This window comes from Sciurus vulgaris (genome assembly GCF_902686455.1).
Source record: "Sciurus vulgaris genome assembly, chromosome: 18".
NCBI lineage: Eukaryota > Metazoa > Chordata > Mammalia > Rodentia > Sciuridae > Sciurus > Sciurus vulgaris.
The window spans coordinates 11,897,266-11,925,219 of record NC_136479.1 but is presented as its reverse complement, the minus strand read 5'-3'; the positions used below and the strand labels follow the sequence as shown (position 1 = coordinate 11,925,219).

Sequence of the window (27,954 nt, the reverse complement as noted above, 5' to 3'; positions counted from 1 at the left end):
CCGAACACACCACCAGCCAGCCGGACATGAGTCCCTCCTGACTTTATTGTTCTTTAGAAAAATAAAAAGTCCGTCTTTTACCAATACAGGTTAGGAAGTTTTAGGGGGAAGAAATCCAGCCCCGAGGCTGCATCTCCAGACCCGGGCAGCACCTGAGACGCTTTCTTCCTCTCAAGGCTAGTTTTGCTGGTTCTTGGAGGACATGGCTGCATGGGACAGTGGGGCCACCAGGCTGTGTGTGGTTCCCGTGGCTGGCACTTGCCTGCCACCTGTGTCCAAGAGCGGGAGGCTGCTGCGTGGCCAGCAGAGGAGCAGACACACCGTGACCCGGGATCCTGCGATGGCTTGTCCCTTTCACCCTGGGCCGGGCGATCTTGTGGTCTCCTCTCATGTGAAGGCCGCCCCGGTTACTTCATGATGAGCTCATATTTCCAAGTCCTGTTCTCAGGGCTGTGCCCCCAGGGACCCAGTGCAGATGTCACTCCACACCAGGGCAGGGGCTCAGGGAGACTAAGGGTCAGCATTTAGCAGAGGACAGACCTCACCAGACCCCAATCAACCTGGCAACAACTCTGAAACTCCAAGACTTCTCTAAAAACCTCGAGAAAGGCAGTTAAAGCCCCAGGGGTCCAGGATGGGGTGTCAGAAAGGCACACGGGTCTTCCATTCTCCACTCTGGAGGTGAGCTCAGGGCGCCGTGAGGCACGGGAGGGTCTGTCCAGGAAGACAGCTCCGGGGAGAGGGGCGGAACAGTGAGTCCGGGTGAGCCCAGATCCCCCGTGGGGGACCCCGGACACGAGAAGCACCTCTCAGGGCCGCGGGCAGTCGATCACAGGGGAGTCTCGTCACCCTCCCTGTCACGCCTCCCAGGGGCCCACTTTGTCCCTGCCCTGGGACGCACACACTGACAGCGGGGCTAGGGACAGAAACGTCATTTCATGGGGACAACACCTGGGCCCCAGGGGACAGCCTCAGTGCAGCACAAGCCAACCATGGTGACGGCCGGCTCTCGTTTCTCACTAACTTAAAACGCCAGCAGCCTGGCGAGCAGGGGAAGCGGGCTCCGGTCAGCTCTTAGAGCAACAGCTTGACCACCCCGGGGGCAGGCGGCGAGGAGGAACGTGAGGGCGGCTTCCCAAGCTCCAGGCGTTTTCCCAACCTTCAGACAGAGCAAACCAGATTTAGCAGATGGGACAGCAGTGACAAGCGGACAGCACCGGGGCCCAGAAGGTTTTAGGAGTCAGTGGCAAGACGGGGCGCAGGTCTGCAGGGTCTGTGTGTCCCCTCCCATGAATGAAGAAAGGACACTGGCTGCCTGGCCCTGCGTGCTCAGGCCCCGACTCGGAAGACCCCTACGAACGTCCGCTTCTCACTTCTCAAATTGGTGGGGGGCGGGCTGCTGGGAACCCAACCCAGGGCTGTGCATCCCAGGAGCTCAACCCCAGCCCCCAAATTAAAAATTTCAAAAGTGAAAAAACAAATTCAAAAACAAATCTGCTTCTAGATTCCGGAAGCTGAGTGCATGCCTCGGGAACCCAAGCTTCCTGTCGGGTGTCTGCCACGGACCCATCAGCTCCAGGAGGACCGGGGCTCCTCCTGGGGGATCCTGAGTCTGCAGGTGGCCCTGGTTTCCCTCAGGCAAGATAAGCAGTGGGGCTGTCAGAGGTCCGAGCTGCGCTTTCAGTCGAGAGCCTAGGCTGGCCAGAACTCAGCCAGTCTGTCCCTTTAGGGCCCTGAAGGCACTGCAGGCTTAAATGAAAATCAGAGAAGCAGAGCCAGCTCACAGGACGAGGGATCCACACAGGACATTCCCAGGGTGTGACCCAGGTTGGGGCTGCAGAATCAAATTATAGCAATGGCCCCCTTTGTGGCCAGACTGGGTGCCACCTCATTCCACATCAAGGGAAAGAACGGAAGGTAAGGTTCACTGAAAAATCCTACAACTTAAACACAGGGGGCATGGGGTCAGCATCTCCGCCCAGGTACACACATGCCCCCACCCTACCGAGAGCGTATCGAAAGGCACTGACCCTTTGTCGCCCAGAGGTACGCTGGTGCCGCTTGTCCGTCTGTCCCCGCTGTCTCGGTTCTTGCTCCCCCGCCCCGAGGCAGGGCCACCTGTCCGGTTTGGGGACTGATCATACACAAAGTTCCGGCAGGATGCAAGTTTGGACTCCAGTGCCTGCAGAGAAGTGAGCTTTCATCTCCCAGAGAACAGGAACCCCTGTCACCCACCGAGCAGATGAAACGGTGTTTCGGAGGTGGTTTCTGAACATACCACAATGGAATTCCCAGGGGTGGGGCGGAGGAACCACTCGCCCGAGTATCTGGGAGCTTCCTGAAAACCCGCCAACTACTTATTGTCCAACTCTGAAATCAGCTTCTGCAGTCGGACACTCTGCAGGGTGGCAGGCAGTTTCCACAAGGATTTGAACGGCAGTAAAGGGACCCCGAGGAAACCAAGGGGCAGTAAGATCACCTTGGGCGCCTTGGTACTCTGTGCTAAACACTCAGGGACCTGCTATGAACAGAAAGTCAGAGAGGCCAAACCAAGGCCCAAGGAAGGAGAGGCGCGCTTCTGTGAAGCTGCAGCTACCAACATGCATGTGTTCTGCTCAGTGACCCGCCAGTGGGACAGAATCACAAGGCCTCTCGGGCATGTCTTTAAAAATAAAAACCAATTACAAAGATGCTATTGCGTAAGCACAACAGAAGTCCTCCCTGTGATGCATATAAAACCTGGAAGGTCACGTTGCGATCTTGTACTGAACTCCTTGAGAAACCAGCAAGACAGCCATTTTTAAACCGCCCTTGGTTTTTTTCATAGTAAGAAAAACACAAAGCGATTGTCCTGATTGAAGGAAAAAGGGTTCAAGGCAAAAAAGATACACTCAGGGACGAGGGGGAAGACTGGTTCTGAGCTCTGGGCCTCTGGCAACAGCAACTGCTGGGGAGGCTGAGGACGCTCAGGGATGCTGAAGGACTGGCCATGGGGGAGAGGACCTGGTGACAAGCCCTTTCAGATGTCCCGAAAGTGTCCCAGGTGCAGGGCCTTACCCCTACTTTCCGAAGCAGGTCCCCCACAATATTGAGGGCTGAAATCCGGGCTGCAGGCGTGAGGGGGGTTCCGCTGTTGGAGCTGTCCAGACCTGGGTGGGCAGAGGGAAGGGCGTCATACACCGACTTCAGGCCATGCTCGGACACGTCCAGATTTGAAGCGGTGTGGAAGCGGAGGAAGCTGCGGCCCCCTCTTTGACCCCAGATGCCACCTTAGTCATCCGAGTCAACTGACTGATACGCCAAGAGTGCTGGATGGCCAGCTCTGAGTCCTTGTGAGGACTACACTCGGCATTTATTTTTACACGTTAATTTTTTTCAAACAAAGCCAACAAAGTTCTCTCGAAACCCTAGGAATTCCATACAGCTCAGCACCAGCACCTGGTCATGCATCTAGCTCTTAACATCCACCCTGTAAATGCAACACTTACAGAGGAAGTGAGTCAGAGCAAAAAGTGCTCTCCTCTGTAGAGACCCCTCCTCCAGGCGGGCTCTGTGGACCTGCCGCTCCCGGGCGGGTCAGACACGCAGTGTCGGGCCCCAGGAGCTGCACATGGAGGAGAGGTCAACTCAACCCCAGGAGTCACGTTCAGATTCAAGTGTGGGAAAGCGCTCCTGGCTGGGGTTCTGGAACTCATTGTCCCTTCATGGCCAGGGGACAAGCTATGGGCGAAGCCTGTGGTACAGGGAGCCCCGGAGCCAGCCTGCCTGGGTTCCAATCCCAACTCTGCCATTTACTTCTGAGAGATGTCAGGCAGGCTCCGTGACTCAGGGCCTTGGGCTAGCAAATGACATCGAGGGCCTGAGGCGAGGCCTCTGCAAGGCCATGTACGCAAAGTGCTTCAAGCTCAGTGGTCAGCAGACTCTATACACTCAGTGACTGTCCCTCGGTATCTGCTGTTAGTGGCCAGATCAGGGTCTCCCAGTTAACAATCAGCACAGGGGCAGAATTCAAACTTCCCTGGTTTTGCCGCCACACAGCACAGGTTTCCTGGATGTACTGCTGGACCCATGAGGCTTTTGATAATTTTTGAGAGGGGGGTCTTACTAAGTTGACCATGATAGCCTCCAACATGACTCTCCTGCCTCAGCCTCCCAAGTTGCTGGGATTATAGGTTTGCGCCACCAGGCCCAGCACACAGGGCTTTTTGTCCACAATGCTTTTTAAACTTTATTTGGGTATTAAATTTGGGGGATTTCATATTTGAAAAGAGGGTTTTTGGTGAAGAATGGCCACATCTGCGTTACTGAGCCCACATTCCTTGTAGCAGGAGTGGAGAGGCAGCTGCCCCCAGATAGGGTTTCTGTTCTTCACCACGGACTCCTCCACTCCCTGTTGCCTCACGTCCTGGACACTCCCCTCATTCATCACAGTGCCCAGCCATGCTGAGTATCCCAGACTGCCCCCAGCCAGGACCTGCCCCAGGCTCTCAGCAGCCAAAGCTCTGTGGAAGGAACGACCCTCCTCGACCCTCCATTGCCTTACCGCGTTTGAGTGTCCCTGGTGTGTTTAAGCCAGAGCCGGGTCCCCGAGCTATGGCAGTGGATGGCACGGAGCCCGTGGCCTGCACAGCTGTGTCCGTCCTCTCGGCTTCTACCGAGCTGGGCAGGGGCGTCCTGGGCTTCTCCTGCTTCTGCTGCACAGCCAACTCCTGCCGCAAATCTGCACCAGGAAAAGAATGCAGAAGTGGCAGTCCTTGCTTTGGGGTGGGAGGGGGTCAGGGAAGGGAGCCACGGGTGAAAAACTCCAGGAGGAAGCCCCACATGGACGGAGACCCTCCCCCCGCCTAGCAGGTCTGCAACCGCGTGATTTGGTTTCTGAATAAAAAACAAAGGTTTTAAAAAATGTTTAAAACCGTGGCAGTGATACATTACTGCTTTTACTGTTAAAAAAAGAAATTTGACATAGCAGTGCACAGAGTCCTCACGAAACGAGCGTACGCGTTCCCCCAAAAGAACTGCTAACCCCCAAGTGCCCCGTGACTCCGATGTGGTCACGACCCATGTGAGATCTTTTCAATCCTTTTCTTCTTCTTCTTGTTCCCATAGTTGACGTGTGTGAATATATACTGAGCATAAAATACGTGTGGTTTTTATTAAGCACAGATGGAAGCGGCAGCACCTCCTTCTGTCACTGGTTCCTCTTGCTGACGGTGAATCATGGCGGCCTTTCCCAGGACCATGGTAGTATCTATCCCTCGCTTCATCTTAACAAACGTCTAACGTTCCATAAACTCGACCTCAGTCCCTTCACGATGGCTGACACTCCTTATCCAGAATGCTCGGACCAGAAGTGCTTCAGATTTTGTAGCTTTTTCCAATGTTGACGTATTTGCACAGATTTGACTGGTGAAGCCTCCCTCATCTGAAAATCTGAAATGGTCCAAAATCTAAAACTTCAACATTCAATGGTACTTTTTAAACTTAGAGGGTTTTGGTTTTGTTTTGTTTTAAATCCCCTACCTACTGGCTACACATCAGAAATCCAATCACGCTTACAAATAACTAACTAGGACTTCAAAAAAATCTCTCCTGGGCCAACCTAGACGTCTCACGAATACACGCGGTGGTTCGTCCGAAAGCCTGAGGTCAGGAACTGCTGCGCTCACGCTGACAAGGGTCCCCATCAAGCCACAAAAAGACATTCCACTGGCAGGACTTTCCTCCCCACAAAACTCCAGCGCTCCTACTGAGGCCCGAGCCAGCTTGGCTTGGCACGGATGTTGATTACAGACTAGGAAGCATCTTTCCTGAAATGAATTCTGCTGCTGACGCAAAACCCAAAGCAAGGCCTTAATCTGAACGCTAAAGCTATTTCTGTAAATACTAGTCAGGGGGTTTACAGACATATCTGTACATACTGATGACAGCTGACCATTCTGAGACTGGGGAGGGACCAGGGTGGTCCCGGTCCTCTGCCTGGCTGCCTGCGTGCAGAGAGGGGTACAGATCTCCAGTGAAGGCAGTGCTGGGCAAGGCCATGTGGCAGGTGCTATCCGGGCAGAAGAGAGAACCACCCCAGTGAAGCTGCAGAACAGGCCCTCCTGACCTCTGGCTTCGTCCTTCAGTCGCTGAACAGATTCTAGGAGGTTCTCCTTCTCATCAAGTTCACTTTCCAGGAAGGCATTTCTTTCAATGGCTTGATTCAAGCGCTGCTCAAAGTCTTCCAGAGACATGATCGTGGCTCTAGAGAAGAGAAAAGCAAAGTTATCTGGTAGGTACGGACCCAGGAGGCATGGCGGCCGATACACCTGGGCTGCAGTCCCAGCACTGGGCTTCCTGCATGCCATAGACCAGCTAAGTCCCCAAGCCTCAGCTCTTCTGCAGAATGGGAATCAGAGGTCGGGGGGGGGGGGGGGGGGTGCGCCAGAATTAAGGAAGGCCCTGTCCACACAGCCCCTAGCAACAAGCCAAGGCCCTGTCAGGGCGCCATGACCACTGAGTCCTCAGAGTAGCCAGCTCCACCTCTTAGAAGTTCACAATGCAAACTAGAACTGAGACTGCCTGGTAAACGCTTAAGCAACTTAGTAACGTGCATTTAAACAGGTAGGAGAGACCAGCTCCATTACTTGAGGAAGTTCTGAAGCTGCCAACGATCACTGTGACAGAGAGGGCGAAGGTCTCCCTGGAACCCAGCGCGAAGCCCCTGAGAAGTGCCCCCAGAGGGTGTGCGCCTCTGGCCAGCTGCTTGCTCTGCCTCCCTTTCCTCACGTGAGGCAGGGGCAGCGGCGGTTTCTCCAGGTGAGAGGGGGATGAAGGTGCAGGAAGAGCACAGAGGGGCTCCGCTCGGGGAGCTGGGCCAGTTAGGCCAGCGATGTCGTCTTGGCGGTGCGGGGCAGAAACCCGGGTCTCACGCACGCGGGGCACACGCTCTGCACTGAGCTACACCACAGTCCAGCGACTTGTGTTTGTGACCCCGTATTCATCTCCAGAGGCCCTTGACCGTCCTGCCTAACTACGTTTCGTGGTGGCTGGAAACGGACGTTCGGAATAGAACTGGGAACCGACACCAAGCTCCTCCGCGTAGGCCAGCGTGTCCTTGTCCCTTCACCTGCAGGGCAGGCCTGGATTCTTCTACAGGTTCCACGTGGAGTCACGCTGGACCTACCCTGGGACGGTCTTTGGAAGAAGCAAGTGGGATAAAGTCACCAGAGAGGCTGATTAAAAGCCGCAAAGGGATCACACCTAGGAGCACAATACGGGAACTGATTAAAAGCCCTCAGGATGGCGTCACCCGACACTGAAATGACAACACACCCAGGGATCCGGTGGCAAGAACGCGCAGGGACACAGAACGCTGCGGAAACAGACGTGCTATTTACGGCACGGAAGACCCAGCATCCCGAAGACATCAGTCCTCCAAAAGTTAATGCGAAACTTGTTACCATTTTAACAAAAATACAGGGCAGGGGAGAAGATTTGAAAGATCACGTGACGATGAAACAAGCATGGTCAGGAGAGCAGCTGGGGGTGTGGCTCAGTGGTGAGCACCCTGGGTTCAATCCCTGGTACCAAAAAACCCCCAGGCGGCCTCAGGGAGCCGGCTCTAGCAGGGTGGACTCACGCAGCTCCAGAGCCTCCATAATGAGCCACAGCAGTTCTGGACACAGGTCCAGAAGTAGAGGCAAATATAACCATGCGACGTGGTACAGTGGCATCACCCACCACTGGGTAAAAGATGGCAAGTTCAGGTCCAGGCTGAGGACAGCCACCTGGAAAAGGTGAGGTTGGATTCCAGCCTCTTGGCACAGCCCAAAACACACACCACCCAGGTCAGAAACGCAGACTCAGACTTTGCTCTCAATGGCCTGTTTGGTTCTGGAATGACAGAGAACCAACCTCAGCAGCATGCTTGCCACTTCCGGTCCCAGATCTGCAGTCTTGCAATTGCACATGACCAGCAGGGTGGCATTGGTAACACTGGCAAGCCAGGTCCTTCAGAGTCACCATGACCACTGCGGAATGTGCTTTCGAATAAAAGGTGAGCGTTCTAGTGACAACCCAAGTTAAAATTGTTTTATGGGGGGCTGGGGTTGTGGCTCAGTGGTAGAGCACTTGCCTGGCATGAGTGAGGTAATGGGTTCAACTCTTAGCACTGCATATAAATAAATAAAAGATCCATTGACAGCTAAAAAAATTTTTTTTTAAATTGTTTTATGGGCTCTCCATGTTGAAATTCTAGCTGTCAACTGATTTATTTTGTTGGAGTATTTACTTAAGAGTAAAATGCCACAGTGATTAATGACTGGAAGCTGTTAGTGTCATGTCCTGTTGAGAACTTGAAAACAAATAGAGAAATCATTTTCTAGGTACTATGGAATAAGAGATTTATCAGATAAAAACACATGGATGATAAAATTAAATCCATTTTAATCTTTGTGGAAAGTTTTGTTCTCTTAACATTTCTGTATGAAGTAACTTTTTGAATTAGCATCTGCATATCAGAGAAAACATTTGGCCTTTGGTTTTTTGGGATTGGCTTATTTCACTTAGCGTGATATTCTCCAATGCATCCATTTACCAGCAAATGCCAGAAGTTCATTCTTCTTTAAAGCTGAGTAATAGTCCGTGGTATATATATATATTTTTCTTTATCCATTCATCTGTTGAAGGGCATCTAGGTTGGTTCCACAGTTCAGCTATTGTGAACTGAGCTGCTATAAACATTGATGTGGCTGTGTCACTGTACTATGCTGACTTTAAGTCCTTTGGGTATCAACTGAGAAGTGGGATTGCTGGGTCAATTGAGGAATGTACCTTTTCCCCACATCCTCGCCAACATTTATTGTTGCTTATATTCTTGATAATTGCCATTGTGTATGATCTATCAAAATGTATAAATGCATTCTATTATCATATATAACAAATTAGAACAAGTAAAAAAATTCTTTAATTTAAAAAACTATAAATAAATAAAATTTAAGGGATGTGTTTAAATTTAGTGAACTTCCAATAAGGCCCCCAGTCTTTCAAGCCATCTTGCCCAAAGTCCCCTCCTCAATGAAAGGTGAGTCGCTACTTTTACAGGTGTGCAGCCAAAGAACAGTAAGAAGGACCGGCCGATGGTGCTGAGAACGTGCTGCTCCTGCAGCCAAATGTGCTGTTTCCCAAATACAACTGTTCAATGTCCATAATAATGTCAACCTTATTGTCCCAGGTTTTTGTTTTTTTTTTTTTTTTTTTTTTTTTTTTTAATAAAGGTTTGGCATTCTAGAAGTTCATGCATCCTGAAAAGGTAATTTGAGCCTCTACTTCATTTGATTTGCATCTTTATTGAGAGAAAAGACAGAGAAAGAAAAAGAGGAGGGAGAAAGGAGGAGGAGGGGGAAAATATAGTAGAAGAAAACTGGCTAAGAGCTTCTAGAGCGCAGAAGGCCATTCTAACCATGACCGACCAGTGAACTGGACTACGCAGAAGTCAAACAGCTTACGCGCAGCAAAGACATCAGACGAAGCCAGAGGCAAATAAGCAGCTTCAATACTTTCAATTCTTATCAAATATATAAAAACCTCCTGGAAATAATGAAAAACAAAAAATCCCCACCAACCAACCACCCAAAGGCCGGGGTGGAGGCGCAGCTCTGTGGTACAGTGCTTGCCTAGTACCTGCGGGGCCCGGGGTGTCTCAGTCCCAGCACTGCGGGGAAAGCTGCAAACCGTCCAGAGAAAAGGAAATAAAGTAGTTCTGAAGAATAGGAAAAGCAGCTCAGAATGCAGAAATAAGCCCATTGCTCACCTGTTAGGAAGAAATCCTAAGCTTGACAACCACTGTTAGCGAAGCGGTTTCTATAACAGTCCTTCACGTACATCTTGTTTCCACCCAAATCTCATTGGTCAAAGCAAGTTGCAGGGCCACCAGAGTCAAAGGGTAGGTAGCACATTCCGCCCAAGACAGGCGTGCGTGAGGGAGGGAGGAGGACGCAGCCGGGATGCTGGAAATCACGAGCGTGGAGGAGGACCCAGCAACACCTGCCCAAATCACACTGTCACTGTCCTCAGAAACCATGATTCGGTGTGTGGGACACTATTCCACATCCTCGCCTTCGTCTGTGCAAGGTCCTTCAACACAGCCGTGCTTACCAGTGTAAAGGACCGAAAGTAAAGAGAGATCCACCCTAGGGAACCGGGTGATAAATCATTACGGTATCCTACCATACGAGACCAGCTGTCTGACAGACAGGGCGTACATAATATTCTGGGGGGTGGGGAGAACAGAGAATGTTCTGTGTCCTACAACACTCATCTCCAAGATCTATTGTCATGTGAAAAGGCAAAATGTATACCAGCACGTGCACAATGCTCTTTTATGGTTTAGATGGGGAAAGGGGATAAAAAGAACATCTATCTTTACTGGCTTGAATTTGCATTTAAAAAACCTACTCCTTTGTATGTTATTTCCAAACTGCCTGATGTACTACCTTGCCAGGGGAGGTGCATCACAGGTCCCAATTCTTCCTCCTCCTCTGAATCCACACCCTTTGACTTAGCATGACCACGTGACTCGTTGTGAAAACCCACACTGGGGTGGACAGGACAGTATGCCAGTGGCTTGCCAGCAATCAGAGCAGGCTTGACCTACTACATAGCCTACTACATAGTGCTCAAGTCACTACGGTACTGGTGGAGCAATTCACAAACTGTACACTGGACCAAACAGACAATCCAGAATTAGGACCCAGGGTATACAAGAGATTAGCATAACAGTCAATTTCAATTCAGTGAAAAAATGATGGGCATTTAATAAATAGTGCCATTAAAAACTGGTCATTCACCTAAAGAAAATAAAGTCAAACCCATACCTTATCCTACATATAAAAATAAATTGTAGGTGAAATAAGGCAGTAAATGTAAAAAATTAAACAATAAAAAGATCTTGCAAAAAGAGAAAGAGAGGAAATGAAGCTATAAAAGGAGATGACCTAAAAATGGAAAATATCTGTATGGGAAATGATGGACAAAGTCAGGCAAAAGATTATTTTGAGCCGGGCACAGTGGCTCATACCTGTAATCCCAGCAGCTTGGGAGGCTGAGGTAGGAGGATCACAAGTGCAAGGCCAGCCTCAAAAACTTAGCAAGACTGTCTCAAAATAAAATATGAAAGGCTGGGGAATGTGGCTTAGTGGTTAAGCACCCTGGGGTTCAATCCTTGGTGCCTAAAAAAGAAAAGTTATTCTGGAAAAAAAAATAATTTCAATGCAGGACAAAAGGTTAATACCAAAAATGAACAAAGAACTCTGACGAATGGACATGAAAGGAGGTCCCACTTTGATAATCCTGAGCCAGTTTGTATCAGACCAAACCTCCTGCAGATCATGAACTATAAACTCTGGATAAAATGTACAAAAACAATTATTGGAAGGCATCAGCAGAACCTCAGAAGGAAGTCAACACTTAGGAGAAGAGAACAGAGCTGGGGAATGTTGCCCATTTCCAAGCTTCATGCCTAAGGCCCCAACGAGAGAGATCCAGCAATGGTGAAAAGCCTCAACGCTGCATACAGACTCCTGGCACATCTCTGGCTGATCCCTAAACCACACGTGCATGCGGCAAACTCAAAGCATCCATTAAGGCTTAAAAAAAAAAAAAAAAAAAACCAACAGATTTCAGTTACTGCCCATCACATGGGAGACAGTTTGGAATGTAAATTCAGCCAAGTTACATTTTTAAAAAACAGACCAAAAAGTAAAATAATAACAAAATTCAGTCTCTTTAATATGTGAATCACAATGTCCAAAATATTACCCCAAATTACTAGACTTGTGAAATGCAAGAAAAATGTGACCCAAACTCAACAGAAAAGGCAATCACTGGAAACCAAACCTGAGACAACCCAGATGCTGGAAAAAGCAGAAAAGAATTTTAAAATAACTCTTATGACTATGCTCAAGGATTCACAGAAAGAAATCTCAGTAGAGGAACAGAAATTATGTAGACACACATATGAACCAAACGGAAATTCCTGATCTGAAAATAAAATACATCTAAAATCAAACATTATTTGATCCAGTTTAACAGCAGATTGGAGAAGGAGCAGAAGGAGGAACTCTGTGAACTTGAAACTAGAACAACAAACCTTGTGCAATTTGAGAAGCCACGACGAGAATACTTATTACACACGCACACAAACACACACACACACACACTCAGGGATCTGATAGTATCAAAAGGACATGTGTGTAACTGGTATCACAGAAGACTAGGACCAAAAGAATGGCAGAGAAAAATTTTTGAGGAAAGAGTGACCAAAGTTAAATTTGGCAAAAGACAAATGTACAGATTAAAGCAGCTCAGCAAACCCCCGTCAGCATAAGTACAAACAAAACCTCAGGCAGGCACGATGGCACAGGAATCCCAGTGGCTCAGGAAGCTGAGACAGGAGGATCACGAGTTCAAGGCCAGTCTCAGTGACTTAGTGAGACCCTGCCTCAAAATAAAAAGGGCTTGGAATGTGGCTCAGTGGTTGAGCACCCCTGGGTTCAATCCCTGGTATCAACACACACACACACACACACACACAGAGCTAGGCGCCTTCTAGTTCAACCTGAACACCAAAAAACAGAATCTGATAGCAGCCAGAGAAGACAGTGCTTCACACCCAGAAGTAACATAGGCATGACCACTAACTCTAACCAGAAACACACCAAAGACATTGGAAATCATCTCAAAGGTGCTAGCAGGAAGACAGAAGTCCTGCCAACTCGAATCTCCACGTCCAATGAAAACATCCTTCGTGAATAAAGGCAAAATAAAGATACTTCCAGATAAAAGCTACACCACCAGGAATCCTAAGGACGTTCTGAAAGGTGGAGGGACATGGAATCAGATGGAAAGAGCTTCAGGAAGGAACAAAGCCCACCAGAAACCGTGAATGTGTGGGGACACTATTTGTCTACCCTCTCGATTTCTTTTTCTTTTTGGGTGGGGTGGGGGGATACCAGGATTGAATTCAGGGGCACTCGACCACTGAGCCACATCCCCAGTCTTATTTTGTATTTTATTTAGAGACAGGATCTGAGTTGTTTAGCACTTTGCTTTTGCTGAGGCTGGCTCTGAACTTGTAATCCTCCTGCTTTGGCCTCCCTTATATGATTTTTTTTTTTTTTTGGTGGTACTAGGGTTTGAACCCAGGGCCTTGTGCATGTGAAGTAAGCACTCTACCAACTGAGCTACAACCCCAGCCCACGACTTTTTATTAACAGTTTAAATTTAAAAAAAATTTTAGTTGTCAGTGGACCTTTATTTTATTTATTTATATGCAGTGCTGAGAATCAAATCCAGTGCCTCACACATGCCAGGCAAGCACTCTACCGCTGAGCCACAACCCCAGCTCCTTTTAAAGCAAAAGTTGTAACAATGTAGTATGGATTCCTCCATATTTGTAGATGTAACAGATCTACAGATTTGTAACAGATGTGACAGATTTGTAGATGCAAAGAAGGAAGAGATACAATATCAACTTAAGTAGGCTGAAAAATTGGAGATGTGCAGTCACCCCCAAAGCAACCATTAAAAAAATAACGTGAGCCGACTTTGGGGAAAAGTAAAATGTTCTGTATCTCAGTAGGAGTGAAGGCATGCATTTTTCAAAACTAATTGAGCACTTAAGATCTGTATATTTCACTGTAATTTATAAATAAATTGCTAAATTGTATATATTCATGGGGTACAGAATACTTCTAATATTTTTAAAAAGCAGGAATTTTCTTCAAATACAAATGTACCTATAGTCTGAACAATTATCCCATAAATATTGTAATCTGCTAAACCACAGAACATCAGTTTAGGAAATAGTGTTTTGTTAATGTGCTCCTTTCCTTCCTACCTCAGGACCTTAGCACATGCTCATCCTTCTGCCTAGGATGCTTTTTCCTCGATTTCTTCCCTGGATAACCGCTATTCCTCCCTTTAGTCTTAGCCTAAATGGCATTTCCTGTGGGAGACTTTGCCCAACTATCTCCCACCAACAGCCAAATTACTTTATCCTATTGCAAGTCCTGCAGTACCCTGGCCTTCAGCACTTCCTGCTGTACTTAATGGGCTCTTACTTGCCTGCTGTCCATTTCCCCCATGAGACTAAGATCCCAAAGGGCACGGGCTCTCTCCTGCTCACTGCCGAACTCTCTCTACCCGGGGTGCCCGGCACCCACTTGCTGGAGTGAGGAGCGAGGCTCCCAGGCCTGCTCTCCCACTCCCAACGCACCGCTTGGCTCTTTCCAGGTCGTCGTTGGCTTGCTCCAGCTCCCGGATGTACTTCTGCAGCTGGTCTTTAATGGCTTTGGTCTGAGCCAGATCGTCCTCTAAGGCCGAGATCTGCCGGTAGCCTTCGGAATGCTGCAGCTCAAACTTCTCCTGGAGGACAAAACCAGAGCGCAGTGAGTGACCAAGCCTGCCTTCCTGGCTTCTCCTTACACGCGCTCCTGGACGCACCCTCCCCGGAGTGCGCATTTGCCGCTCCACGTGCCCCACCAGCGCCTCTTTAGGGGGTCCCTCTCCATCACCCCCAGGGAGGCAGCTGCAGACACCTCTAGCTCCTGCCTCAACAGCAGCTTCCTCCAGAGTGGAGCCCTGAGGGGGTGACGGACAACAAGGGAACAGGTGGCAGGCGTGTCCTGACCAAGCGCTGCGGCCACGAGCCGCAGGCTTCCTGTTCCCATCCCCCAGCACCTGGTACCTGCCCACCCCCAAACCTGAGCCCTACAGCCCCCGATCTTCAGATAGACCACTGAAGGAGTCCGGGGACAGAGAGAGTCCCTGCACCACACTCGCCCACTAGGGCGACGTGCCAGCCTTCCGCACCCTCAAGGAGCATGTCGGGAGCGACTGGTGCCTGTGCATCACCGTCAGAGGAGGGTGCTGGGTAAGCAGTGTGACAAGTGTCCTCTGACCCAGGAATGCCCCCTGCAGCATGGGGAAGTCACGAGGAACTTCTGGGCAAGGAGGGAGGGAGAAAAGGAAGTGGAAGTGAAAATGACGTCACTGAGTCCCAGAGGAAGCTCGGGCGACTGGCCGGTGCTTTCTGAAGGCAGCAGGGGAGTCGTCTCAGTGACGGGCTGGGCCCACTTGGAGCAGGTAACGCAGATTGCACACTGATCTCTGGGCCAGCCTCAGAGATGTGGGCACTGAGGCTCAGTTACTCAGCCAGCCCAAGTCCACCGGAGCGGACGACCAGCCACGACGGAGCCCAGGCCACTTGGGCTTCACTTCTTGTGAAGACGTTAGCCAGCCATCCTGGCAGAACCCATAATCCAGCGACTTGGGAGGCTGAGGCAGGAGGGTCACAGGCCAGACTCCACGACTGAGCGAGACCCTGTCTCAAAGTAAAAAGTACTGGGCATGGAGCTCAGTGCTGGAGTGCCCCAGCACGACCCCAGGACCAAGCACAGTGATGCTCAGCAGCCCTAAGCCACGTCATTCCAGGTCACCAAGGTACCGATCATGCTTTCTCCTGCTTTTGCTCGTCTTTCAAATTCCTTTTCTGCATCAAAACAGCCCTCCTGGACTTCTTTTATTTTTATTTTTTTGCGGTGCCAGGGATCAAACTCCAGTCTCCTGTGTTAGGCAAGGGCTCTGCCACCGAGCTACCCCCTCAGCCCCAACCCTGCTTCCTCGACTGAACACAGGAGGGAAGACACGTCCCACAAGAAAGGCCAAGGTCTGCTGTGCAAGTTAAAAACAAAGGCTCGCTTCTCCTCTGCTGGATCCAGTAAACAAAGCTGTTGCTAGACACAGTCCGGACGCGCCAGGGGGTGACGTCATGGTGCCTGGGCCACAGCACAGCCGGTTATTCACAGGGTGATGACAGGAGGGCATTCCACACCCTCCTGCGGCCGGGGTCCCTGCACTCTCCCGTCCCTGGCTGGGAGCAGAGGGAGCACAGGCAGAGGCAGCCCAGCCAGTTCCCAGGCCTGGATCCGGCTGCCCTGGACCCTTTATCTGCAGCCATTTCCAAACAAAACACGATCCTAGGTCATCCACCTCGACTCCAACATAGGTTCTGAGGGGACAGGGGGTGGGCTCCCCACTCTCCAGATTCAGCTGGTCTCTGAACGGTGGCAGGACAAGCTGCGGCCGTCCTGCGGTGCCTTCACTTGGGGCTGATGAGGAGGAGTGGTCAGCTGATGGGCATCAATAGATGCTGTGTTTGATCCCGGCCAGGCGCTGGCATTCAACGCGATGAATGAGCCACTTGTCAAGAAGCCCTTCTCTCTTAGGTGATGGACAAACATTTCCTGGTGGCACGAACCCTTTCTCTGAGGTGTTTGTTTCTGCCCCACCGTGGGCTTTGCGTCTCCACGCCTGCCGCGTGGTTGCACGGAAGAGGTCTTCTGCAGGTTCAAGGGTGCAGCCTTGAAGCAGTTCATTCCTTAGTAACCAGGTGACACAGCCTCCACGGGGCACCCTGCAATCCCTGGCTCCACACAGCTTGTCCCTGGATTCCCTTTAAGTTACGCCCTAGTGGTTCCTCACTGCCCACGGCAGGGGTCGGCTGTTAGGAGAGAGAAGGTGGGCCTGGTGCAACCCAAGCAGCACCCGAAACTTGGCCTTTGGCATCGGAGGTAAGGGGATGAGGCAGACGGGACTCAGCTCCCTGCTGGTGTGGGCGAACGCAGGCCTGGTGTGGCCAAGTCCACCACTTCCCGAGGGAAGTCAGAAATCCGGATTTTTCTACAAATCTTAAGACTTAGATATTAAATATTTTTAAAAACCTAAAAAACTATCGAGAGGAAGAACTGCAAACATCTGAAGTCCAGTTCAGGATAGCTGGCTGCAGAACTCGGGGAAAGATGTGTAGACATCTGCAACTCACTTTGAAGCGCATCAGAAAATAAGCTGGCTGGATGGAGAAATGGAAGGCAAGAGGCAAGGGCGGCGGCGTCACGGGAGACCAGGGGGCGGGTGCCAGATGTCCACTGGAGAGTCCTCCCCACTTGCTGTGTGCTTGGAGCTTTCAGGGTAGAATGCTGGGGGAAAATCAGCTAAAGGGTCGGCGAACATCCAAGGGCCAGACTGGCCAGCTTGGGCTCTGAGACGACTTCACCGTTTAGCTTCCAGCGTCCTGGGACCTTTCCTGTCCCCGTCTCTGAAGCCCCAAGGCATGTGTTGGTCTTCTTTCTCCCAGGCACCAGGAAGGCCAGGATTCCCGACACCTCGTCCAGGTCTGAGACAGGCCCTGGCCCCTAAGCACCGCCGTGCTGGCTACACAGACAGACGCACACCCCTTCCAACCCCAGCTGAAGACCCTCTCGCCCCGCCACGAAGTCTTCTCCAGCCCACACGGCTCTCCCTCTCTCAGAAGGCTCTGATCAGGAGGAGGAGACAGAGCACCCTCTCCCTAACTGCTCCATGGCATTAGGTTCGTCTTCCCAGCAAAGCTCCCAGAGGGCAGGGGCCTCCTTTCACCAGCCCCAGACACACACTGCAGGGCTGGCTCTTCCACCAGCGGCTCATGTAGATTTCTACGGACAGGGAGAGGGAGGATGGAGGAAGAACTGGGGACTGCAATGGGGCGAGTTACACGCCATGCAAGTCTGATTAGGTCAAAATGAATCCCACTCTTGCTGGGCTATAAAGCACTAATAAGAACATTTTTTAAAAATGTTTTAAAATTTATATGGAGAGAGAGTGGCAGATAGTCACGGCAGGGCCCTGCCCGGAATCACTGAGAAATGCGCTCTGAGAGGGCGTGGAGGAGAACTGAGCAGGGAAGATGGGAATTGCCAGGTCTGTCTGGTGTCTGGGGAGCTGGCTTGGTGGTCCTGACTGGCAGCCAGGGCTGAGACCAGTCTCTGGGGCACAGCATGTCCCCAAGGGTCATCTGCTAAGCCCTCCAGAATGTGCAGCAGGCACGATGTTCACCGTCCAGAGAAAGCGGTTCTCTAGCACACAGCCACGTCTGGAGAGGTTTTGGCTGTTGCAACCCTGGGGATGAGAAGATGCCACTGGTACCCGGTGGGAGGAGGCCAGGGCGCCATTAGACACCCACGGTGGCCACACGTCAAGACAGCAGCGGCCCCTCCTCCACAGGGACACAGCCAAGCATTCAGCTAGGCCCCGACTTCAGACAGCATGCGATCCTGTGCACCTGGTGTTTTATCCTCTGCACACATACCTGTGATGTGGTTTAACTCACCAACTTTAAGAAATGAGTAACAGTAAAATAGAACAATTATAATATACTAATAAGTTATTTAAAATTGTGTATGTCTGGAATTTTCCATTTAATATCTTCAGAAGTAACTAAAACCATGAAAGTGAAACTGCAGATGGGGGCAACCCAAGGGCTGCACTGAGACACGTCCTGGACTGGCACCAACCAGCGGCACGCTCCAATAGAGGACCTGTCCCACAGGCCCTCTGCCCTTTAATGACACCCGTGAGCCACGTGTGGCCGGGAAGCACTGAAATGTGGCACGCGGAACCGAGGCATCGAGTTTGTTTCTTTTCATTACCTTCCATTTCAACAGCTGCCTGTAGCTCAGGGTTATCATCCTGGACAGCACAACCCTGGGCCTTGTAATGATAGCAATTCTAGTGACAATCCAACATCCAGAAACATCTCCTTGCCAGGTGCCTTGTGAAATCGGCACAGGGCACCAAGGAAGGCCTTGGGGCCATGCGTGGCTTCTTCCCAGAGCTCCATCCACCAGGGGCAAAAAGTGGGATGACCGCCCCTCCCCCACACCCACTCCCGCAGGCTCCTTCTCCGCCGGAGCGCTCGGCCCCCCAGCCCCTCACCTTGACAGTTTCCAACTCCAGGCGAAGGCGATTGTTCTCTGACAAAAGGTCTCGGTTCCTGGATTCGATCTGCTGCAGCTGTGTCTCCAACTCGGCTTCATATTCTCGGCTCCCCTCTTGGAATTCTCGAAGTTCCTCCTGTGTATTCTCTGCCCTGCAGCGGAATTCCCCAAAGTCAAACAATGACTTACTGAACACCTACTGAGTGCTGGCATCATGCCCATCAGTTCGGTACACGGATCACCTCTTTATTCAACTGACATTATTTCCATTTTACACACAAGATGAGGTTTAGACAAGATGAGTAACTTGTCTAACATCACACAAGAAATCAAACAGAACTTGGAACGAACTTCCACATACGCATCTCCAAAGTCATTTCTTAACGAATTCACTTTTCACTCATCCATTCAGCATATATTTTTGAGCCCAACATGTAGTCAATATACTTGAGATTTTATATCCTCTGCAGATTTCATGTTATCTCCAACCTGATATATGTTAACTTATGATACCACGATAGTCTGGCTTCTCAGTCCTTAAAATTCAAGAGACTTTTTCCCTTCAAAACCAAATAGACTGAAGCTGGGTGCAGCGGCACATGCCTGTAATCCCAGCGCTCGGGAGGCTGAGGCAGGAGGATCACAAGTTCAAAGTCAGCCTTAGCAAAAGTGAGGCACTAAGCAACTCAGTGAGACCCTGTCTCTAAATAAAATACAAAATAGGGCTGGGGATATGGCCCAGTGGTCGAGTTCAATTTCCAGTAAGCAAAAAACCAAACCAAACCAAAACAAAAAACCCCAAACCTGCATAATTTTTAAATCAAACTAAGAATAAAGAAATTAGAGGGACTAGAGTAAGACCTCCATATGAAGATCGTAAGAGTCCAATAAGGAAAAATACCGAACTCAACTCGGACACCTCCAGATGTGAGCATTGGAACGCTGGTCTCAGATTTTAAAATCTGCAACAACCGACTTTGCTAGGCACAGGGAAAAGTTCTTTCCTAACACTCCCGTTTATAACTGAGTAGCTCTGGCATCTAGAACTGAGGAAAACCCGCGCAGACCCTAGGTGGAGAGCCGTGTCACAGGACGGTTAGCAGCAGCTCGGCGGCTGACTCCAGCTCTGCTCCTCGCTGGCCGTGACCCTGGGCAGGGCGCTGCCCACCTTGAGGCTCGCTTCATCTATAAACGGGGTGACAGGGGTTCCTCAAGGGTTACTCTGAGGGTAAGGGAAGCCCCTCACAGCACAGGTGCAAACAGGGCCTGCAATAATTCTCCCAGGAAGAAAAGGCAAGGTGGACTCTGCAGGACTGACCTCTGCTTGTAGGTCATCGCCAGATCTTTCCAGTAGCTGGCTTCTTCCTCCTCAGAGCCAAAAGTCTTTGCCGAGTCTTCCATCGTGAAAACGGGGAAGAGATCACTCTTTCTTTGGCATGGTGTCTACGAGAGAAGGTGTCAAAGTGATTGCCCATATTTGGGTAAACAGCTCATCTTGAACAACGACGACAAATTCTTGAACCTCATTCTGGATCAAATGATAAGTTAATGCTCCCAAACAGACACTAAATCCAAACAAAGAGCCCACCTGCCCCACTCCACGGATTAAGATTGATGTATACCACTCCATGAATGTTCACTGAGCACCTACCATAGGATCCACACAGGATGCCTGCAAGATCCCCGCCTCCCCTCGCGGGCCTCCTGAGCAGAGATGTGAATTGTTAGCAAACTCCATGGTGAGCAATGACACACACGCACAGGACACTGTCACGCGACACGTCACGTCTATTTAGAGCACAGACTTTGGTGTGTTTGGACATATGCGTGATCAGAGAAATCCCCGCCACAGTGAAAAGAAGCAGCGTTTCTGCAGCGCCCAGGACGCTCAGGGAGGCCCCACCTCAACCCGAGTGAGGAAGAGCCTCCGGGACAGGGGTGGCTGAGCAGCACGTGAATGAATGCAAAAGACGAAGCTGGAGGAGAAAGAGGTCACGGAACAGAGACGAGGAGAGACAGTCAGGCTGGGGCACTGAGGAAGTCAGGGAGGCGGAGGCTGAGGCTGAGGCTGGAGGCCAGGTGGATTAAAACAGGAACTAAACCAGTGGGCTTTGCTGACACATTAAGGAACAGGGGGCTGGGGCTCAGTGGCAGAGCATTTGCCTGGCATGTGTGAGGCACTAGGTTCCATTCTTAGCACCATGTAAAAATAAAGGCATTCTGTCCATTTATAAGCACAAAGAAAAAATTTTTTTAAATGATAATAAAAGAAATGTAGGGGCAGCCCCCTCTGCTTCCTGCTGCCATGAGGGGGCAGCTCTCCTCCACGGCCTCCTGCCTGCATGCTCGGCCTCACCTCAGGCCCAGAGCAACGCAGTGTGCCAACCACAGACCGAACCTCTGAAATCGCACCCCAAATAGACAGTTCCTCCTAAAACAAAAAAAGAAGAATCTAGGCAGGGTGGTGCACACCTGTAATCCCAGCGACTTGGGAGGCTGGGGCAGGAGGGTCACAAGTTCAAGGCCATGTCTCAAAATAAGAAATGAAAAAGGGCTGTAGATACAGCTCAGTGGTGGAGCACTCCTGGGTTCAGTCACGAGTACCAGTAGAAAGAGGAAAAAGAAATATATCAGTAGTGGGACATGGCGGTGCCTACTGTGATCCCAGCAGTTCGGGAGGCTGAGGCAGGAGGATCACTTGGGCTTGGTCTGAAGCCAGCCAGGACAGCACGGTGGGAGCTCATCTCAAAAAATAACTTTAAAAAAAAAAAAAAATCAGGATTTGATGATTTATTATATCTGAGAGCAGAGAGAGGAAAGAAGACGGAGGCATCTCCTGGGGTCCAGCTCTGGCAACCAGGTACCTCAACGACCCCCATCAACAAATATGGAAAGTACCAGAAGGAAACCTCTAGCGTGGGTGGGAGATTACCCCAGTGTGGGATATGCCTGGTGACACATCCGGGACACACTCAGATGCAACAGTGAACCTAAAACTCAGGGCCGAAATCTAAGCCCACGGTATGAATTTGAGTCAGGTGGCTGTAACGGGCTCTTCCCTTTTTCTTGGACAGAACCCCCAGTCTCAGGAGGCCCACAATGGAACTTGGGGATGCCAATGCTGGAAAGGCTGCAGAGAAAGAGAACCCAGGAGGAGGGGCTGTCCCAGGAGAGGACGGCGACAAGGGGGCAGCAGGAGGGTGCAACAGAGAAGTCGGAGAGAGCTGGAAACATCCAGGGCACTGCCGGACACGTCAACACCGCGGTCAACACCGCGGCCCACGCCCGAGCTTCCACGCCCTGCAGGAGCAGCAGGAAGTGACGCAGGAGAACCTGGCCGGGGAGGAAGCTGCAGGCATTCTGGAGAAGAGGGGACACAGGAGCTAGGAGCTGGGGGCTGGCTGAGGACTCGCGCTGCTCCAGTGGAAGCCAGGAGCCAGCCTCCACCAACGCTGAGCTCGTGATTCCTCGACCTCCTGCGGGTGACCTCTTTTCTTTCTCTCATGTCCTAACCTTGCCTGAGTTCGAGGCCCCAAGCTTGTCAAAAGTTTGTTGGGAATCCACATATGACGTCACCCAGGTCCCTTCCTCCCTTGAGGGAGCTCGCAGGCTCCTACACGTGCTTGGAGAGGGGAGCCTGGGCAAACCCACCCCTCCCATAATTCAGAGAAGACACACCACTTCCTCCCCGACTCCAGCCCTGCTGGGGAAGTTTCCCCGAGAGCTTGGCCCAGGCAGAGGAGATGGATGTGGCGGAAGTGGCTGACAGATTCTTCTCCAGTCACTCATCCTCTCTTCCATCTTTCTGTGACAGCGCCCCAGCCGTAACCCACCTACTCTCCCTGCACGTGGCTTGTGGATTCCACATCACACTCTGGCTCTGGGAGGTAACCTGGGCCTCCGGCATCAGTGACTGGCTCAGGGATGGCCGAACCCAGGTGTGAGCCGACGACAGAGGGACCCGACCCAGGGGCTGAACCAGTGGCTGGCTCAGGAGTTGGATGCAGCCAAGGACCGGCTAATTCCCGGGGCCTCCAGTGCCCAGGCCTTCTGCACAGCTACCCAGGACGACTTTCCGCTGGGGTTGGTCAAGCGGTCAGTGGCAAGCCTGGAGCTGCCAGGGCTCATTTTGATGTCACCATGGAAGCCGGCCTGAGAGGGAAGCTAAGAACAGCACTGCAGAGAGACGGGGTCTGACAGAGCTGCTGCCACCCAGGCCCCCAGGCCCCGGGGATTTAAGGACAGGAGAACCTGTTCCCTGTGGTGGTTGCACTGCTCAAGGTTGGCTCTCAGCCACAGACAAGACCTAGTGAATGTATGCAGACACGATCTTATTTGCTCAAAGTAAAAAAGATAGTGTATTGGTCCACGTGTAAAGGGTCGAGGTTGGCCTGGCCCAGACCCTCAGCCAGTGGCTGAGCTGTAATCCCAGCAGCGTCCAGGCACAGCGGCCACACCTGTAATCCCAGCAGCTCGGGAGGCCAAGACAGGAGGATAGCAAATCAAAGCCAGCCTCAGCAACTGAGTAAGACCCTGTCTCAAAATAATTTAAAAACAAAAAAAAACCCACTAGGGATGTGGCTCAGTGGTAAAGCACCCCTGTGTTCAATTTCCAGTACCAAGAGAAAAAAAAAAGGAGGGTCACTGGCGTGTAAGAAGGGGTCAATCCAGATCCAACACTCTGCTCCAGCTGTAAGTTCACTGAGGCCAGATCTCATCTAACATGTAGTCACCAAACCAGTTCCATGACATCAAGAGCTCAGAGCTCGTGCATCTCAGATGAGTACCACATGGCCATTAAGACAGTGGTGACCCCATGGAGGCCAGTCTCAATTGTGTGGCACAGAAGGCAGCACACAATTGAGTGAGGCAGTGCAGGGCTAGGATAGAGAATAACCACTCTGGAAAAAATCAGGTACAAGATCCCAGGTCATCAGTCCCCTGCTTAACCTCCCTGAACATCTCCAACCTCTCCTACCTCTATGTCCCAGGCACACTGTCTTTGCTCTTCCCTAAACATATCACATGTGCTCCCACCACAGGGCCTTTGCACCTGCTCTTCCTTTGGCCTGGAATGTTTTTTCCTCAGGTCTCTGTCCAGCAGGCCTCCTTCTTGCCATTTAGCTCTCAAGTGAAACGTCGTCCTTGAAGGGACCATATTTAAATACTCTATCAACACCCCTTCCAACTTACACTATGCTACTGAGGAATGTCAATTTTTGAATAGAAAGTTGTTTGTTTTTAATTCCCAGGGCCTATAACAGTGCTTGGCATTCGATGAATGGGAAATTGGGAGAGAAGCAGATTGGACATCAACTGCAAGGGGCTGTGAGGAGAGGAAAAGGCAGGAAGCAGGGCCCTGAGGGAGGAGAGAAACGCAGAGGCCACTCACATCTGCAAACCCCACGAAGCTATCACAGAACCCATGGCAAACCCAACTGGCGATGTGAATGCAAAGGGGCTGCAGAAGATGCCACGTGGGAAACCCGGCCCACCCAGGGTCATGTGATAAGCAGTATCCAGCGCAGTTACTGGAGCTCAGTGGCCTCTCCTGCAGGCTTACAACAAGTGAGTTTGGAAAAGGGCTTCTTAAGATAGTTACCTTGGCCAATGAGGCTTAAAATTTAATCCTCTGGAAAGGAGGTGAGATGTTTCCAGAGTTGATGCCACGCTGGGTGGGTGGGTCTAATGACAAGCAGGACAGAGAAAGGTCCAGTCTCGACCTTCGGGGACTGAAGAGAAACCACGGAGACACTTGGGCTATGTCACAGCCTGCACGATCCTATACATCAACTAAAGGACAAAAGGCACAGGAATGGATTTTAACCCAAACCCCATGCATTCTAAAAGCAACACTTAGGGAAGAAAAAGAAATTCTAAAGGCAGAGGGAAGAAGTAACAGCTGCACAGTGCTTAGTTATGAAACAGCAATCTTTAAAAATATATATTTGTGTACACATCTACACAAATACACACAAACCAGGGACTGAAACCATGACTGCTTAACTACTGAGCCGCATTCCAGTCCCTTTTATTTTGAGATGGGGTCTCACTAAGTTGCTCACTAAAAGTGAGCTGCCCTTGAACTTGTGAGTCTCTTGCTTAAAGATATATTTAACTGGCTTGGAAAGTCCTGTCGCTCCACTCTCTGCCACAGAAAGCAGGCATGATGACTTGCAAAGGCTCTCTCCTTCCAGGACTATCTACTTATTTTGACCTTGGCCTTCTCCTCGCTGTGGCCTGGGTATTTGACAAATTCCTTTTAAAGGACACCAGTCTCTTTAGGCTGTTCAACCCTAAAAGGTAGGCAGGCCAGGTGATCGCTGTTTCCTAAAAGCAGATGGTAGAGCAGAAACATCGTGCACATTGGCCATCTTTAAAGGTGCAAGTGAGTGGTAGAAGCAACCAGACCCAAGTCCAAGGCCTTGCAGGAGCTGCTGACAGACAGATTGGAGGTCAGATTCTCTCATTTCATTTGGCTTCTGGTCCTCTGAAAGGCACTAGAGTAGGCAGGTATTTGTTCATAACTGGTCACAGCATACACAGCTTTGTACCTTCTACCTTAAAAGTGGCTACCATACTCATTTATTTCATCTGTGTGCAGGTCATCATGCCAACATGTCCAGCAGCTCTGTGGACCAATCTGATGGGGCCCTCACATATATATGCTACAATGAGCAATAAACTAGGACCCAGGGGCACAAAGACTGTTTGGCATCACTTAGCACTACACCTCCTATAAGAATTCATTTCAGCATGTTTTGCATGATTAAATTTAACAGGAATGTCTGCAAATACACTGGAGACACACACCTCTGATTTCAAAACTTTGGAAAAAAATAAAGTGGTCCCTCTTGGCTTTCCTCTGAGCAAAGAAAGTCAGCACAGTTGGTCAGAAGTGATACACAGGTAGGAACCACCTGGAATTAACTGGCCGCCCTTCTCCACCCAAACTCCACATCCTTTCCAATCAAAACAAATGCAAGCGCTGGGGGAAAAGGAGGAAAGAGAAAGAAGCTGGCAAGTGTTCACACACATGCACCAACAGCCTTGTTACCACGCAGGCTTTACATTTTGCAGAAGTGACATCACTGGGGCAAAATCCGTCAAGCGTCAGCAAGCCTGGTGTCTCTCTGTGCCTTCAAGGTCTATAATGATCTACCTACAAAAGTACAGAAGCATGCAGGGACAGGTGCTCAGGGATGCACCCTGTCATTCACGAATGTGGAAAACTGGAGAAACTCAAGTGTCAGCATAAGACGAACTGCAAAACCGCAGTTGTTAAGAACTCCAGGTGCTAATGCAGAAGAAAGTTTTTGGTGTGTTTAATAAAGAGTGCCGTTCTTTATCTTCCTCTCTCTGCAACACAGAAAAGGATCTGGAAGGAAGTGCCAGTGTGGGGGTAGAGCAGGCCCCAAGACAACCACTAGTACCTGACACACTTCTTTACTGTAGACTATTACAGTAAGCCTATGTCATTTTTTAAATTTTAAAAAGCTTACTCTTGGGGGGAAAAAAGAATAGGTATTGTTCCAGAATAATTTTACACCATTGAACCAAGATGCCAGGGAATATTTTCCTACTTCTTTCCCTCCTCTATTCCTTTTCAATCACTTCTTGAATGCCTACTATGTGCAAGGCACTGCAGGGAGAGGCAGACAAGAAGCAGTACTAGCTGCAGGGACAGCTAACCTTCTGTGCACAGACAGGACTAAGTTAGGGAACTGTCTTGCAAGGAAAGGGAGTGTAACCTCTTTGGGTTCACAAGTTCTAAGGCAAAAGAATACATCTTGGAAACAAAAATAACATCCTAATAAGCCAAGTTAGGATACTATTATCCAACATGGGATAAAATACACCATTCAGAGACCCCTGAGACTACAAGGGTACAGATCATCAGCATCTAATACAACACAAAAGACACACACACTAGGAGGAAAGACTTAAGTTTCAAAACTGGTTAAATACCAGTGCGGTGGGGGGGAGGGGCAGGGTGGTCAGATAACAAGAGGCTCTGGGAGTAGCGGGTATCCAATTACTCTTCAAAGCACTCTACCCATGTCCTAAAATGCCATCCCAGCCCAGAGTACACTGAAACAAAACTAGTCTAGAAAATGACAAACCTGGGCACAGCATATGCTGCCAAGGCCCTTTCTTTAGAAAGGAAGTTAAAAGGGGCATCGGGCTAAAAGTAGAAAGAAAGAGGCACAACCTGGTAGGAACCCTGGACAAAGAAGACTGGGGCGCTCGGGCTCTCCGGAGGCCGAGAACCTGAGATGACTTAGAGAAGATAAAGTAGCTGCCCCCAAACAGTGCCAAGGTGATGGCGGGGTTTCCCATGACCTCGGGGAGGCAGGCGAGCCCAGCCAGCATTGAAGCTGCGGAATACGCGTTTCCATCCTTTATCCAATCCTGCCCCAAAGTGCTGTCCGGAGAAATCTGAACCGTCCAGCAACAGAGATCTGAGACTGCTCCAGACACGGTCCCCAAGGAAGGGAGGTGCAACGGGGAGCTGGAAGGAAGCCTGCACTCGGGGGTGAAAATGGGGTGGGGACATGGGCACGAAGGTGGAGGTGGCGCTGGAAGTGAAGGAATGAGGGAGACTGGGGGGCCGCAGAGAAGCAGGGGCGGGAAAGGGCGGGTGGCGGGATGGAGGGCCGGGAAAGAGACGTGGGGCGTCTAGGAGGCGACCTCGAGGGAGGGAAGGGGGGCAGAGCCGGGCTGGGGGACGAGGAGGGCGAGGCTGCCGAGGAAGTCCCGCGGGAGGGCGGGCGGCGCGGTGCGGAGCCGCGCAGAAAGAGAAACAAAGTTGGCCCGGACGAGGCGCCGGGCGGGGGGTCGCGGTGGAAGGGCGGAAAGTTAGGAGGGGCTCCGGGAAAGCGGGGTGCTGGGGACCGGCGAAGCCCGGGCAGCGAGAGGGCGCGCGGGGTCCCTGCGAGGCGGCAATGGGTGCGGCCCCGCGAGCGCGGGCGGGCGCGGGGCGTCGCGGCGGCGGCCCCGGGGAGCCCAGCACCGCGACCGGCTGCAGCTCCCACTTACCCGGCTCAGGCGCCCAAGACCCGGCGGCCGGGGCGGCGAGGGTGGCGCGGCCCGGGTCTCGGGTCTCCGCCCCCGCGCTCGCGGCCCGCGCCGCCCATTGGCTGCCGCGCCACGGGTCCGC

At 51.0% G+C, this 27,954-nt stretch overlaps 1 protein-coding gene across 2 annotated transcripts; it reads right to left on the bottom strand.

Moving 5' to 3' along the window:
• Window positions 1–25: 25 nt before the first annotated feature.
• NDE1 (nudE neurodevelopment protein 1) lies at window positions 26–27,954 on the bottom strand. Of its 2 annotated transcripts, none has more exons than XM_079120587.1 (9): window positions 27,834–27,954; window positions 20,113–20,237; window positions 18,793–18,946; window positions 14,258–14,406; window positions 6,107–6,243; window positions 4,544–4,720; window positions 3,058–3,149; window positions 2,031–2,182; window positions 26–1,159 (listed from the first exon to the last, which is right to left on the bottom strand). In XM_079120587.1, exons 2-9 carry the CDS (start codon window positions 20,193–20,195, stop codon window positions 1,075–1,077), a joined length of 1,029 nt encoding a protein of 342 aa, XP_078976713.1. In that variant the 5' UTR covers window positions 20,196–20,237; window positions 27,834–27,954; the 3' UTR covers window positions 26–1,074. The 2 variants fall into 2 exon arrangements, with proteins under 2 accessions (XP_078976713.1, XP_078976712.1); XM_079120586.1 differs by lacking the exon at window positions 27,834–27,954 and adding an exon at window positions 24,397–24,643.

Excerpts from the sequence above, each read along its gene's own strand:
- NDE1 (XM_079120587.1), bottom strand. The coding sequence starts at position 20,195 with ATGGAAGACTCGGCAAAGACTTTTGGCTCTGAGGAGGAAGAAGCCAGC. Across the intron at positions 18,947-20,112 it reads GCGATGACCTACAAGCAGAG|GGCAGAGAATACACAGGAGG; the intron begins GTCAGTCCTGCA and ends ATTCCGCTGCAG. Across the intron at positions 4,721-6,106 it reads ACTGAAGGACGAAGCCAGAG|ATTTGCGGCAGGAGTTGGCT; the intron begins GTCAGGAGGGCC and ends TTCCTGGTGCAG.